The sequence below is a fragment of the Python bivittatus genome, unplaced genomic scaffold, assembly GCF_059951505.1.
Source record: "Python bivittatus isolate LINGU-HERP-01145 unplaced genomic scaffold, Pbiv_v1 ctg000070_np1212, whole genome shotgun sequence".
In the NCBI taxonomy this organism is placed as follows: Eukaryota; Metazoa; Chordata; class Lepidosauria; order Squamata; family Pythonidae; genus Python; species Python bivittatus.
In genome coordinates, this window is record NW_028277034.1 from 40,197,896 (window position 1) to 40,214,378 (window position 16,483).

Sequence of the window (16,483 nt, forward strand, 5' to 3'; positions counted from 1 at the left end):
TTTAAATTTCACCCATATAAAACACTACAAAATCTCGTAGTGTTTCTGTTATGTCAAGAACAATCTTACATTTCTTAAGAGGCAGCATATTTTATATTAGATTAAATTATGTAGTAATTTTTTTCAGATTGCTTTTTTTTTTCTAATTGTAGCCTGTAATTACATATGATAAGGTTTATGTGAGTATTTCATAGCAACCAAGGGCTACAAGTCTATTATAAGAAAGTGTACAACTTGATCTTTCAGTGGCTCCAAATTGGCATATAAACTATTATATGGATGTGGTGGGGATGGGAATAGTCAGTTTTGGGGATGGCTGGTTCCCTAGTCTTTGACCGATATATCTGGTCACAGGCGGAAATAATACCACCATCACTTGGATTTTATTCTATTTAATAATTGTATTTATACTGTATTATTTATGTTTTTATTGACTTTAAATTGTTTGGTTGTGAACCGCCCAGAGTCCCTCCTTGTGGGGGAGTTGGGCGCTGATATAAATTTGATAAATAAATAAATAAATAATAAAAAGGAAAAACTAGAGAAGACACATGATACAATAACATATTCAAAGGAATATTTCGCAAGGGAAGAAGAAAATAGCAGCACACTACCTCCCTGGATATCCTCATCAGCAGAGGAAATGATGGCAATTTAGAAACGCAAGTCTATTGAAAAACAATCCACACTAAACAAGTGCTGCATTACCAAAGTAACAACCCAATCACCCACAACAGGAGCTGTTTAAGAACATTATTCAGATGAGCACAAATGCATTACAGCAACCTGGAACACCCGAAAAAGGAAACAGTCCATCCATACAACTTCCAACAAAATGGATACCCACGCAACTTTATCACAAAGTGCCTGACAACTCAACCCACTGCAGCACAACCAATCCAAGCTATAAAAAGGATAACATTACCATACATCAAAAACATACCAGAAACAACCAACAGGCTATTACAAACACACGGCATCACCGTAGCACACAAACCAACTAAAGTCCTCCAAAACATCTTAAGTAAACCAAAAGACCCAGTAGCCCAAGAAGAAAAAACAGGAATCATCTACAACCTACAGTGTAAGGACTGTAACAACCACTATGTAGGACAGGCAGAAGACTAACAAAGCACATCCATGAATGCTAATTAGCAGTCAGAAGACATGATGAAAACTCCTTAATCTCATAACACATGGACAGACTCAACCACAGTTTCAACTGAAACTGTCAGCATCTTAGACAAAGCTAAATCCAAAAATGCTATAGAATTCCTGGAAGCTTGGCATTCAGACAAATCAGCCATCAATAGACACATAGAAATAAACCATATTTACACACCATTTAGAACAGACAAAAAGCTAAGAAGGAAACAAAAAGACCAGAACACATCCCCTCCAGCAGCCAACACCTAGATAAACAGGGATTAACACCAGACAAACAATCAAGCAGAAAATGATGTCCCAATCAAGAAATGTGTAGAGCAAGGAGAAATAATTTAGCAAAAATTGGAAATGGCCAGAGAGTCTTAAGACAAGTTTGTGGATTTCATAATCCCATAATTTGAGCACTTATCTTTATAAGGTAGCTCTTATTGCTCTACTAATGATAGATAAAATTTGGCTATAATTATAAATTAAGGAGAATTTTGCATCATTAAAATATAATATCACAGTTTAACAAAATTAAAACATAGTTCATCTGTTTGTATTTGGAAGCTCAATACAACAACATGTATTGTTAGGACCACAGTGTGAAAGAAGAGACAATTGCAGCCTGTCACACAAAGCAGCGTAGGAGCATCTTGATGCGGCAAGCTATTTTCTAGGATATGGGTACAGTGGAACCTCGGTTTACGAACTTAATTTGTTCCGTGACTCTGGTCGCACTCCGAATTGGTCGCAACCCGAAGGAAATTTCCCCATAAGGTTCAATGTAATTACCGTTAATCCGTTCTGGCATGGAGGACAGGGAGGCGACTATTGCTTGGAGGGAGAGTCCCCCTCCCTACGACCACGTGTCAGGGGCGGAAAAATGGCCGCGGACCGTGTCACGGGAGGGAAAATGGCCGCATATCCTGTTCATACCCCGAGGCGGAGTTCACAAACCAAAGCAAAATTTTGTGGCTGGAGCTGGTCGTAACCTGAAAAGTTCGTTAACAGAAGCGTTCGTAACCCAAGGTTCCACTGTATACAGCTACCATAAAGATAATATAAGAGCACCACCAGTCATGGCCCTAACCATAGCTCAAATAGAAATACTGAATGGGTGATTTTGAGAAAACATAGCAGCATTGAGAGAGAGAGAGAGAGAGAGATGTAAGAATTTATTTTGATGCCTTATCCAACAGCTTGATGTAGTTGATTTTTCTGGATTTTAACAATGTGTTCCCCCACTAATTGCATTTTTACTATATAAAATCAAGACCAGAATTACCATTAAGCAAAATATGGAGGCATATAAAAAATACTTGCTTGCAGGCAAAAAAAAAAAGGGGGGGGGCTATTTTTAAATAAAATCTTGCTTAGTTTCAAATTGGAAAAGAAGGAAATGAAACCTACAACCTAATATGAACATTCCTATTGTAATATTCAGTTTGATTGATTTAATTGGACAAGGGAAATAGAGGTTGGGATGAAAAACAGGGGGATAAGAACACTTTTCTCCTTATATAATATCTTAGGTCTTTCCCTGCTTTTTTCAGTTATAATAGATTATGTGAAATAATGTGAGGCAGGGAATTGTTTACACTGGTTGATACTTTAGAAGCAGGATAGTTCCCATGTTTTGTTGCATATGATCCAGTTAATGTTATCATTGGGATGAAACCTGGAAAGTTCCATGGTGCAAAGCATGTGATCTACCCCTGTACACTAAAGATCTATGCCAGATTTGGAATATTTCCTTTTTTCTTTCTTATTGGTAGTCATTCTTGAGGTTTAGGGTAGGCTAGGAAGTTAAACACCCATAGAAATAAGCTCAATGAAGTAGATTGCCAATAATTCTCAAGCAAACTGAAGTACAGAGCTTAAAGTCAGACCAGTCATATGAACCAGATTCCAATGGAAACTCAAACATCATCAAACATATTCCATACTCAAAAGAAGGCCTAGAATCCGTTTAAAAGCTAGAGTTTAAATAAATGTGGAGCAGGTCAGACTCTGATAAAGAGAATTTTTTCTAGCATTGGTTGCTTTAGAAGCGAATATGTGTAGCTCAGGGTTGAATTCTGGAGTCCTTGGGGTTCTCTGAGCTTGGTTGTTTTCTTGCAAACATGCACTGAAGATGTTACCTAGCTGGGTAATGAAACATTTGCAAGAAAACAACCAAGCTCAGAGAACCCCAAGGACTCCACATTGGTTGCTTTGAACAGGGCATTTTTATTTATATATTTATAAATATATTTTTATATTTATATTATAAATATATTAAAAAATATTATATATTTACATTCTCTTTTTAAACCCTTTTCCTTCTCTTTCTCCTTCTCCTTCTAATTTCTGCACTACCCATCTGTTTTCTCCTCTTCTTTCTTGCTTGGCAGGCTGTTGGGGAAAACACTGATCATTCTTGCCAAACATATGAATGGATTCCTTTCTGAAAGTGTCTGAAATTAAGCCAAAGGCATCATTGAAACCTAAGGCAACTTTGCAGTATGCCCATCCATGCTTAGTTACTGATGTCTTTACAACATCAAAGTAAGAAATTTCCTCTAGAAAAATATTATGCTTTGACCCAGAAAAGAAGGCTTCTTCAGCACATTGCTAGTAAATGAATGCATTCTGACTTTTAATAAGCAAACCTTTATCATCCTTATTCCCTTTAGTGGCAAATTTCTTTGAAGCAATATGTCTTCAACCCCAAGTAATTTCCCATTATCTGAAAGCATTGTTAAAATCCTTTGTTCTATTCCAACAAAACACTAAATAATAAAATATGAATAATCTTTCTAGCAGATTCTGATCTAGAGATGCATAGGATTACTTTCTGGATAAATTCAGGTTTTGATTGGGAAAAAGGCTGATTAGGAATAAGATTGGTCCCTCTGCTGCATTGGGTGTGTATCATGGTCACACAAGTAGGCAGCAAATGCCTCTTTTAGAAATGTCAACATTATCACTGTATTGTACATGAAGACCCTGCTAATGCTGGAATAAAGCTGGAACAAGAAAGATGTGCAGGAATTTTAATACCACGTTGTGTGACTTGAATCTAGGGTTGAGGGTTGGTGCTTTTCAGCAGTTGGGCTCTGCTGCACTTCCTCCTTCACAATTAATACTTTGGTTCCTCTGACAGCTTAGCAGATCATTTAAATATGCCACATAGGCTGTAACACCAACCAGCTTGATCATATAGCTAATTGATCCCAACACTGAATCCATATCCATCATAATATCATAGCATTTCTCTTAACTCTGAGACATTTATTTCTGATATAAGCACACCAATTTTCCTTCTATTTATCTTGGGTCTTGATTCCAGAATGATTATGAATACATAGTTGCCTCTTGCTTGCTGGTCTACGAATCAAACCAGTCTGTTCAATATTATGCAATTAGACCTAGATCTAGAATTTGCGCTGGAATCTGACCAGTACTAAGGTATGACAAAATGTCACCACAAAATTCTCACATCAGTCAGTAGCTAATACAAACTGGTACGGTTCCTAAAGTAGTTGTCCTAGATGCCTTCTATATATTTGGATTCAACTCCCAGAATTCTCAGCAATGGCCATTATGGCTGGAGAATTCTGGGAGCTGAAGGCTTGGAGATTATCTATGTTGGGAAAGTCTGTCCTATAATAAGCACTGAACAACCAACAACCATACTTATGTTATAAATGCCTCTTTTTCACTTTTTAAAATTCCTGGCAACAGGAATTAACTTGTAATATGAGAGAGAGAATTAACAGTAACATATTACTTCTATTTTTTTTAAAAATGCTCCAAAAAGCTTGTTCTAGACTTCTCTGGTTCCAATTGTCCTCCTTCTTACTTTTTTCCCCCCTTGAAAGCTCTTCTTTCTCTCTCTCTCTCTCTCTCTCTCACACACACACACACACACCCCTCCAATGTGAATCTTTATAATCTTCATTTAGCTTTGGAGGGAAGTTTAATAAAATGTTCAATAAGTTGAAACATTATATTAAGTACACTTAAATCTAAAATCAATATGAGACAATCTTTTCTTCTTCTTCTTCCTTCTCCTCCTTCTTTCTTGTCCTTCCTGATCCTCTTCCCTTTAATTGATGTGGTATCTGTCCTGCCAAGTAAATCCCTTTCACTGATGTTGAATTGATTAAATAATTTTGTTCAATGGTTTAATTTACTTTCAGGAAGTTTCTGAAGATAGTAGAGGTGATTTTCTACATATGCAGAAACTTTCCTATTAATGTACATAAGAATTATAATTAAAACTACAAGCTCTTCTCGGTTCACTTCACAGATAGAACAAAATTACATTTTAACCACTACCTGCAATCTTTGCCAGAGCACAACCTGAAGGCCAGTCTTAAGGCGTATTCTCTACTTCAGGTTGTGGGAGGAAAGGATCATAATTAGGATTTCAGTGATGAGAATGGGGAATATTTCCAGACAACCAGCTCATACTGTTACAAAAGACTTGCAAACATTGACTTAAACACAGTTAGATTAGTCTCTTGCTCATAGAAAAGAATGGCCAGAATTTCTGGATCCTAGCAAATGCCCTGAATGAATAAGATCACTAAAATCTGATGAATTACATTCATGGTTAACTACAACTTTAGATCAGACTTCCTTAACCTTGGTGGCCTCCAACATGTGGATTCACAGTAATTGTTATGCTGGCTGAGGAATATCTAGAGAGATGCAAGTTTGGAGAAGATTGCTTTATTTAATTATTAAATTATTCTTGTTTTCCCCCAATGACACTTTTATTGGGAGGCCAAAATATAATACCCACTCAATCCATTGTCTACACACATTCAGTGGGATATAGACGATTACTGGATTCTGGTTGATTATCCTTTTTAGCTGGGAAACTTACTAAATGCCCTTGAGCTAGTCAACCATTCTGAAACAACTCTATCCTGATGTAAAGTGTAATTCCATGCTGGAATATATATATATATATCTGATGTAGGGGGTTTGTTTTGGTTTTGAGTCTACTATGTAAGAGCAAACTTAGATCTCCAGCCCAGGCTGAGTTAGAGTTGTTGTGGAAAAGTCTTGACCAGGTGATTGGAGCTTCAAACCTCTTGGTGGTTAACAGCAGACAAAAACTGGTTATTAAAAATTAAAACATCCCTGGAAAGGCTAAAATTACAACTATAAATCCGTAAACCTAAAGTAAATCAACAATATTGGGCACTTTATCATTTACCATAAGACCTCTTAAATAGCTCAATTTTCAAAAATTTCTGGAGCCAATTTGATTTCTTCCAGGTTATCTGTAGCATAGGTGCTGCCACCGATAAACAATGATTATGGACCTCTGCCAGTTTGATGTAGTGGTTAAAGCACTAAGCTAGAAGCTGGGAGATTGAGTTCTAGTCCCACCTTAGGCACAAAGCCAGTTGGGTGACCTTGTGCCAGACACTCTTTCTCAGCCCTAGGAAGCAGACAATGGCAAACCACTTCTGAAATCTTGCCAAGAAAACTGCAGGGACTAGTCCAGGCAGTAGACAGGCATCAACAATGACTCCAAGGGTCAAAAATAAAAATAAAAAAAAAATTAAAAATGGACCTTTGCACCATAAATTTCATGGAAACAGGACATCACCAAATATTTTACGAGCTCTCTCTTTTTTCTATCTGCAATTCAGTGAAAACACCTGTACAAATTGGTACTTGGCTATATTTCAAATAGCTATTGTATTTGCTATAATTTACTGAGTGGAATAAGTACAATTGTTACTTAAAAAAAAGAGTAGGCAGTCTAAATCTTAATGCAGCTACTGCACTGCAATGGAAATAGAATGGCTAGGAAAAAAGCTACACAGACCATGGACAGAAAGTATGTTGGTGACTCTGAAGAGTTCTAGAATTGTAAGTTACATGATTTTCACATGTTCTTTGTTTGTTACAAATAATTTTGCCAAAGTGGTCATAATAAATCAGATAAATTCCATTTTTTCAGAGATGGTTTAAGCATTGCTGACCTTTGTTAAATTAAGTTTTGTAGGTTTTTAGCAGAAAGCATGGTTCTTATTTAGCTACTTCTTTCTGGTATGAGTCTGAGGAATTCACTCAAGAAAGACATGAGAAATTGTTAATTATGAATTTTCCATTGTCATGGAAAACATTTCAAATAAGAAAGACAGCTTGGGTTTTGTACCATCTTGATCTTGACAGTTTCTGATCTTGAGCAAAATCTAGTTTTATTAACATACATTCTTGCTCTTGGCCTATCTTTAGTTTATAAATGTTTCACAGAAACCCCATTCATCCATAACTTATTTATTATGCAGATATAAAGCATGTTTTGTTCTAATAAAGAAATGCAATGACTTGGGCAACATGCCTACATTTTTATTACTTAAATTTCTAGGGATTTATTCTAGAATTTTTTTCTAGAGCAAAGTGTGAATGACAGTTTAGTATTTTCAAAATCAAAATAAGTAAATACAACAAAAACATAATGCAAATATGCCCAAATTCTGTTGAATGCACTGTTAGAAAATAAGGGTATTGATTACAACCTAACATATATAACAGCTGACTTGAATGTTCCTGCAAAAAAAAATTTGTCCACCCTTGAGTTATTTTAGGTGCCACTTGAAATCAAGTAAAAATAAATTTCTTCCTTCTAAAATTAGCTACTTACAAAATATTGAAAGACTTCACTTGCAATATTATAGAACTATATAAACAGACAGTAAATATGGGGTTTTTAATTGGACTTTTTCATTAAAGACTGCGACTAAAATTGTTGTTTGTGCATATCATTAAAAGTCAATTCACATTTAGACCACTTCAGTGATTATTTCTTCTTAGTGAAAAATTGGCCAAATGTTTTTAATACCCTGAAAAGGTCAAGGATTGGATTCCTACAGATAATATTGGCTTCCTTGTTTTGTTTTGTAACTGAAATCACTAGCTGATTTTTATTGCCTAAGTATTACATACTACAAAAATGGCCAATCTTGGAATTGATTTAAAGGATTAAATTTGAATATCAAAACCTAATTTCTGTATTAGTGCAGGACATTAAGAGTTCAGTCAACCAAGAACTGCTCATTGCCAACTATTGCAACAGTTAATTAAAATCCTGTTGAATTACAGAACTATTCTGGACTTAATTATTTATGCATTGAAACCCTTGGAGCTTCCAGGATAAGGAAACACATAAAAAGGGGTCATTTATCCATTCACCAAAGTAAAATATTATGGATATTGATAGAAATATATTTGCATTTACAGTTATGAATTCTAATCTTATGTTGAAATCCTTTTAACTTCAGAGGTGTATTCTACTAAAGTTGAGAGCAAATGTATAATTAAAACTGAAAATGAACAAGAAAGCTCTCCTATACTCTGGTCAGATTTCAGCACAAATCTGAAATCAAATTGTTGACTCCTTTTCAAAATCTTAGACATCCTTCCAAATGCCTGATCAATTTTTAATTGGAAATTTCAGTGATTGAAACAGGCCTGGCACTTTATGTATGCAGAATATACATAGGATATGTATACACAGGATATATACATAGAATATATGGGATTGTATTGAGATACATCCCCAATTCCTATCTAATGATATGAGAAAAAAAGCTTACAATTCTTTATTGAATCGTGAGTCCAAGCAGGTATGGAGATAAATCAGAAGATATGATGATAGGTACATATTATGAAGGAAGGCATAATTGTGAACATAAACAATTGCTGTAGGTTTTAATTGTATATTTATTTATTGTTTTAACATGTTGTGAGCTGCCCAGAGTCCCCCATTGGGGGGAGATGGGTGCGGGACAAATTAAATAAATAAATAAATAAATAAATAAATATTAGGAAAAACCCCCTTACGCTGCAGTCTGCCAACCTCATACCTTTCCAAATTCTATCAGAGTGGATCACTTTCCTAGACACAAACTCCATCAGTCAAGATGCTTCAATCCCACCAGCGTGAGAATACTACATGGAAATTCACTCGTAACTTTGGGCCAATCGCTTTCTCTTCAATTCTTCTCTCTATTTCCTCTGTTGAAAAGCACTGACTTTGGATACTTCCATTGCCACCTAGAGACTGAACTCTAAGTCTGAGGTCAGATCTCTCTTTCTTCTAGATGATCAAACGTAATTTATGGTCCCTGAGATGCCTTCCTGGGAACCATTGAATTGTATCTGAATTTAAGGTCTGTATCCAAAATCTTCCTTATTGCTGGTTTTAATGAGCTTGTCCTGAGCTTTGCATTACAATTCATATTGTATTTTGAGCGATCATATATTATATGGGCTATTTAGCTCCATTAATTCTAAGCGGGGCTGTATGGGCTAATCAATAATACATATCCTTTCAGAAATGGAATCCTTAAAGAAACTGTCCCACAGTATTTTAATGGTAGCTCAAATTGCTAGACAAAAAAAGTAGAGAGAGATCAGTTTTATAGAATTGATAACTAATAGGTGTGTGTGTGTAGGGTGTGTGCATGTGTACGTGCATATGCAGTAATGGCAATCATTATTGGAAACTCAGCCATATAATGAAAACAGCTATTCATTGCATCAAGATTAGTAATATACAAAAAAATCAAACCAGCTATTAATAAAGATAAATACAATATTTCAGGTTGGATACAGTTGTCAGGCATGACATCTGATATGGGTAGGAATGCCCCCGTATTCAGAAATGCAGCAATGTTAAATAGCCTCAGGCCACATGCAAAAGACACTTTTAGTGTGGCTCATTTTAAAATGGACATTGGATTCTTACAAAATGCTGGAAACAAAATCTCCAAGAAGGTTATCTTTTTTATTTGTCACCATTTCATTTGACATCCTAACCCATGAAGATACATTTTAACAGTGCTTTCTTAGCAACATGTTCCTCTTTATGACTCTACCAAGTGAACATCATAAATGCTTAACTTAAATTCTTTGTTTCACACCAATAAGAGATGTTGGGGGAAACTATTCAATTTCTGATCATTTTTATAGACATAAAGATTGCTGCATACTTCTTCAAAAGAGTGTGAAGCATACACAGGGCTCCAAAATTAGCCCAACTATCTATCATCTACAATCCATTTACTTTTGTCTACATAGACCATCCTTCCTCTATTATGGAAATAGAATTACTTGTATTAGTCATATTAGCCTGATGAATTCTCAGATCTCTAATCCCAATGCATCAGAAGGTTACCAGGTTAGGGTAAGACAACTGACTGATTGATTTAATTTATTTATAGCATTTATATCGCTGCCCATCTCACACAAATGATTCTGGGTGACTTACAAGATTAAAAAAAACAAACCCTCCAAACCCTCCAAACATAACCCCACTGGCCCCAAGGACCAACTATGAACTATTAACCACCCATAGTAGCAGAGCTCCTCTCCACCCTCACCCAAATGCCTGGGGGGACAGCCAGGTCTTCAATACTTTGTGAAAGGCTAACAGGCTGGGGCTAACACGTTCTAGTGGTTTTCAGTTATTGGGCCTGATTTGCCAGCCTATTCTCATAGTTACTGTTTCACTCTGTTTTGATCCTGCAGGACCTACTGTATTCACCCAATAGGAAAGTAAACTTCCTCCCCCTCCAACTAATTGCCACTTAACTGGGGAGAGGTCACCTTACATTTAAGATAAGGTAAGAGGTGCAAGTGGCTGCAAAGCAGGGATACCCTTGAGGATTGGTCTGAAGATTAAATGCTGCTTGCTTGGGATTCTTCCTTAGTGAATGGAAGCATCCCTTTTTGTAACACTTCAAGAGGGATCTCTTCTTTCTTTCCTAGTTCAGTACACCTTCCTCTCACTTCATTTTCATCCAGTTTTCTGTTCTTCTTCCCTTCCCTTTAACTGGTATCCATCCCATTTTTCCCCTTGGGTTTTGTGTGTGTGTGTGTTTCTGCTGAAAGGTAGGAAGGGAATGTATCCTTGCATACACTTGTATGTTTCTGCATATGATGGAACTTTCATAGTTTACTTATGAAAGAGAATGGTTGGTGTATGCAATTAATATTGTAAATCGGGTGTTTTAAAGATAATACATTTGAATTAGTAATTAGTTTATATATGGCTTTTTTGTCCTGGCCTTGCCTTTTTTTGGATTGTGGCTTTGGGCATGTAAACATACATCACACAAACACACACATGCTGTATATATTTAGCAGTGTGTCACATGTACACATTTATCTCCAGAGCTGGTTTCAGCTGGAGTTGATAATATGAAGATACTAGAGATTGCACAGGATTTTTATCTGTCTTAATTTTTTTCCTGTCCACCCTTCTTTTGGGGGCTGCTCTTAAATCTAAAGATCTTCATTTCTCATGAAAATGGTACAACATGCATAGGCTTCTGTTCCCGAAGGCAGTACTGAATTTTTTCCAAATTTTATCTGCTGGCATTTTTTTTTTTTTTTGTAAGTATGTTTCTAGTTTTGAAAAACAATATAAAACAAGATAAGCTTGACATGTATTATACTTGTGGCATTTATCTTCATGAATGAAGAGAGAAACAGTAACTCAAGTGTGGCATAACCATTAGTGAAATATTCTGTCGCTGCCTCTCTGGTGAACTGAAGATGGATGTCATAAAAGATGAGTCATAATGTGTAAAGCTGTACAGAAAAGAACAGGAGCCCAAAAAAAAAAAAAAAAAAATCAGAAGCAGCCACATTATTATTGTAAGAAAACCCAAAATTCATCACTGAGGGGGAACCAATTTGCATGTTGGACAGAACTGCAAACATATGCTTTACTGTAACTGTTGGAATATGTTCAGGAACAAATGAATACTTGGAACATTTTGCTTTTTATTTATTAAGTAAGTAACATTTTGGATACTAGGTCACTTCAGTAGACTGCATGAAAAGAACAAAGGATACAGAATCTGATTATGAAGAAAACAAGGAGATTGTGAAGATTATTTTCCCCCCACTATGGACCAAACATTAATGGCTGACCTGATGCTGTTAGATCTGGCTGATGCACTACCTGTCATTCAACAGAGTGGAATTAATTTATCTTGTAAGGTGAGACATTGCATATGCTGTTCTAGTTCTCAGCAAACATGCATTTCAGGACAAAGAACCCTTTAACAGAAATGGTTCAGGAATTTTCAACATTTCACTTCATGCTATCTTGATTCCAAAAATTGACAGTTTCCAAGAAAATTGGAGAAACCAGGTTATTTCCTGGCTAGACAGGTAAAATGTTTCATTCAGTTCCTGGAAAGAAACATTATTTTGCAATTTTGTCTAGATCGCTTTACAAGTAATTTAGATTGCCTGCACTGATGGTTTTAAGGAGATAATTGCTAGCCTTTGTAATAAAGTTCCAATACCACCACCCATATTAACCAGGCATCTCAGAGCAAGCCACTTCCATTACAACCCCCAACCCCACAAAACAGCCCCAAATTACAAATTGGGAGACATTTTGGGCCATTTGGAGGCATGGGGGGGATTCAGGATGATAATGGAAGCAATGCCTCCCAAAGGTCTCTTACTCCTACTCTCATCCTCTTTGAAAAAGAGAAAAAAATGGCGCTACCAAAATGTGGACATTTTGCTGTCAAATTTGGCTATGGTCTGTTGGAGTTTGGAAGTGGCTGTAGGTAGCTCCTGGAAGCTCAACTTGTTCCAGAAGATTGCTTTGCAAAGCCTCATTATTATATCACATAACAGTCCTTCACATGTTTTCATCTGTCATAATTCATAGCCTAAACTAGGAGATTTAAAGTAGAAACCCCACAGATCTAGGATGCGTCATATTAGGACAGGTTATTAAATGCAGTCATAAATGGACATATGGATAATACCTCAATATTAACTTAGCAGTGTGGTGCATAGAATCATGCTATTAGACTTCTTCAAAGAAAACGTTCACACACAAACACAAAAGCGGGAGAGGGAATTTATTCCTGGAAATCTGGCTTGGGCAAATATGGCCAGGAAAGACTGAACAATGACAAACATGAAAGTAGACAGGTCCAGAAAAAAAATAGTCACTATATAAATTAGTGGTGAGGAACTTTTTCTGGGTTGCTGGGTTGCATTTCATTTCATATATAGGTAGTCCTCGCTTAGTGACCACAATTAGGAGCAGCAACTCCATTGCTAAGAGGAAAATCACATGACTGTGACGGGCTTATGATGTCACTTCCCATTCAGTTGTTAAGCAAGACATCTTGTTACCACCACTTGCGATTTTACTTCCATGTTCTCCATTAACTCTACTTACTGAAAGCTAGTTGTGAAGCCCGTGAATGACAATCACACAACCGCAGGACACTGTGACAGTTGTAAATGCAAGGATTGGTTACAAAGCATTTTTTTTTTACACCATCATAACTTTGAATGGTTGCTAAGCAAGGCTGTCAGTAAGCAAGGCCTCTAAGCATTATAGGGGCACATCTACTAACATAGTGGTCCTTGATTGAATCACAGTGTGTGAATCATGGCTGGGGGAAGGTTTAGCATGACTTGAGAAGAGGAGAATGAGATTAACTGCTGCAGACAGTTAAGCCAAAGGAGTTAGATATAGCAGGCTCCAAGCAGCTCCATCTTTTTTTGGAATTGAAATAATAGTCCTACTGTCCAAATTGATATTTGAGCAGGGTTTAAGTAGTCCTTACCTCTTTGAGGTCAAGATGACATCTTAGAAAAGCCCTGTAAAATTGAGATTTCTCCAGGAACATTTTTATTGCCATTCTAATGTCTATCTTAGAGTGTGTACATAGAAGAGGGAGTGAGATATAGGCAGGGCCTTTCTAAACTTGTGTGCCAGTCATACTAAAAATAGAAAAAAAAGAAGAAAAGACAAAGTAGTGAAGCAGAAGTTGGTAGCCTCCCAATTTCCTTTATACTAGCTGGCAAGATTGTAAAAATGGTGTGTATAGAACAACCAGCCATCCTATGCCATCCGTTGACCAAACATGAACTTTATTTAACAACTGTGAAGGAGGTGTATAAAGGCGCTTCAAATGTATGTTTGAACTGGTGGCACTTTACATAGCCCACATGAAAGACCGCCATGAGGCTTTTCCACAGTCAGCTGGAAACAGTCTTCCTCATCCCTCAAGATAACTACACTACAGAAAAGGGAACAGTTCGCATTTTTATTATTGAGCATATTCCATCATGAAAAAGATACAGTTGGCAAAGGCCATTACAGGATGAAAAAGGAGGTCAAAAAGCCCTCAAAGGCTTTTTGGGGGAGGGGGTACGGAGCAAATAATGACATCCATATGAAAGATAGATAGATAGATAGATAGATAGATAGATAGATAGATAGATAGATAGATAGATAGATAAGTATTTGGGCCAAGAGCTAAAATTTAAAGCTGAGCTGAAATTTCTCAGAAGGTTTTCTTCATTCTCCAACCTCCCCAGGAGAACCTCTGAGATTTTTTCTTTTCCTCAGCCCTCTAAAAAACCAGTTTGCTCATTTTCCTTCAAATAATCTTATTCTTTTGTGGGTTTTTTTTCGGGGGGGGGCAGATAATATTTCTTTCCCAAATCACCTTGGGCCATATGTGAGAAAAAAATATATATTAAAAATAATACAATGCCTTCTTTAAAAAGCAAGCAACACTAGTGGTAAATACAGCTCTTTAGCAGTCCTACTCAACCTGGTGCCCATCAGGTGTGTTGAACTTCCATAATCCCCAGCCAATATCACCCTGAATTGTGCTCAATGGGGCATTATAGGAATTAAAGTTTACCGTACTTGTAGTATACTAAATTGGGTCATGCTGTGACTGATTATTTCTCTTTCTGTTGGAGAAAGTTGGTGATGGAATCCCCACCCCCACTTTTTTTTTTTTTTTTTTTTGCATAGATGCTACAATTTAAGGATCCATTTCTACATTGATTTGCTGAAATCTGCAATCATTGTGAAACCTTGGCCAAGTTAATACTCTATTTTAAAAATGAAGGACAAAATAAAAATCATAGTAATACTGTCACTTTATATCCATAATTAACGGTCTTGCTTACTCTCCTATTTCAGAATCGGTAACCTATCTGTAATTGACCACCCTCCAGTGCTTAATCAAATTCTAATTGATAAATGAATAGTAGTGATGGCATTATATGAAAAACTTGTTAGGTGTCAAAATCAGTCATCAGATTACGCTGCTTTGTAATCTTTATTTTTCTGATACAAATTAAGATATAGTAATACTAAAACAACTCACAGTAGTCAAAATAATATTTAAAAAGGTAAGATGAAAAACATGGCATCATAGCATACATTTAAATATACAAGCATGATACAAAAAGTTGAATTGCAGCCATACTTAGGGTGGGGAGAACTTTACATTAGAAAAAAAGGGGGCAACAATGGAAAGTCGCAATGCAAATACCCCTTCCAAAACACACTTTTAAATAAAGAAAAATAAAGTCCCAAGCTTGGCTCTTTAATACTTCTAGAAAATATATTGATAAAATGAACAAATTTCACTTTTCCAGCATAAAGTGATGGGGCAGAAGGTGTCAGTGGGACCAAGCCTGCCCCTCCTCCCTTTTTCATCTGGAGTTTCTCCTTTTTTCTGCCTTCTACAGTCTCAGTGTATTTCCCCAATTAACAATCTTTTAGTTTTCATTTTTTCTGCACTAGGAAGTAAGGGCTAGCGAGCCCAATCTCTCTCTTACGTCTCAAGTAACTCAGGGAGAGGCAGGACATGTAAATAACCCCCAGGAATGTTTTAGCTCAATGGACCACTCTGTAGCTCTAATGTGTTAGGTGTCTCATCATAAGACCACAGAGGTTCAGATCTCTTACTATGAACATTTATTTGCAATTCAGTCCCATTAGGTTCATGGGGAATTACTTCTTGGTAAGCACTGCTCTCCTCCTGGTGATAGCTGCCCTAACTGCATCACCCACCTGAATTGCCAGCCATTGTTATTCCTCTTGGTGGATATGATCCTTTGCCACAGAGGCAGAGCAAGAGCAGGTCTGCCAAAGGAGGAATTGATGTTTTCTCGCTCCCAAGCCTCCCCAACCTGTCTATCAAAAGGAGGATGCGCAAGCTGAATAGATTCTGCTCATGTTATCACTTGCTGCATTCACTTCCTCACAGACTCCCTTCTAGCTAATGCTGAAGGGGGAAGTTTGCCTTCCTGTTGAAATGAAACTGCTCCCCCAGGAGCCTACCCTGCTGTGATCTGCCTGTGGTTTATTGGGTTTCCTTCCTCCAGGCTAAAAAAAACCCTCAAACCCCTATGAAGGATATAGAAATGTTTATGCATGTTATAAAGGTAGCAGATTTGGGTAAATTTAGCCCAAAGTTATCATTCAGTGATCAATTTACATGTTTGTAAGAGGTATGAATGA

General features: G+C 36.7%; 1 protein-coding gene across 1 annotated transcript in view; it reads right to left on the reverse strand.

The window, feature by feature from the left end:
* The window catches only part of BANK1 (B cell scaffold protein with ankyrin repeats 1), a 145,312-nt gene extending 129,168 nt beyond the window's left edge, over positions 1 to 16,144 (reverse strand). Inside the window, exon 1 of the mRNA XM_088133022.1 lies at positions 16,034 to 16,144. Within this exon, the coding sequence (XP_087989148.1) occupies positions 16,034 to 16,049 (16 nt within the window). The 5' untranslated portion in view covers positions 16,050 to 16,144. The remainder of the gene's footprint in view (positions 1 to 16,033) is intronic.
* Positions 16,145 to 16,483: the final 339 nt, after the last annotated feature.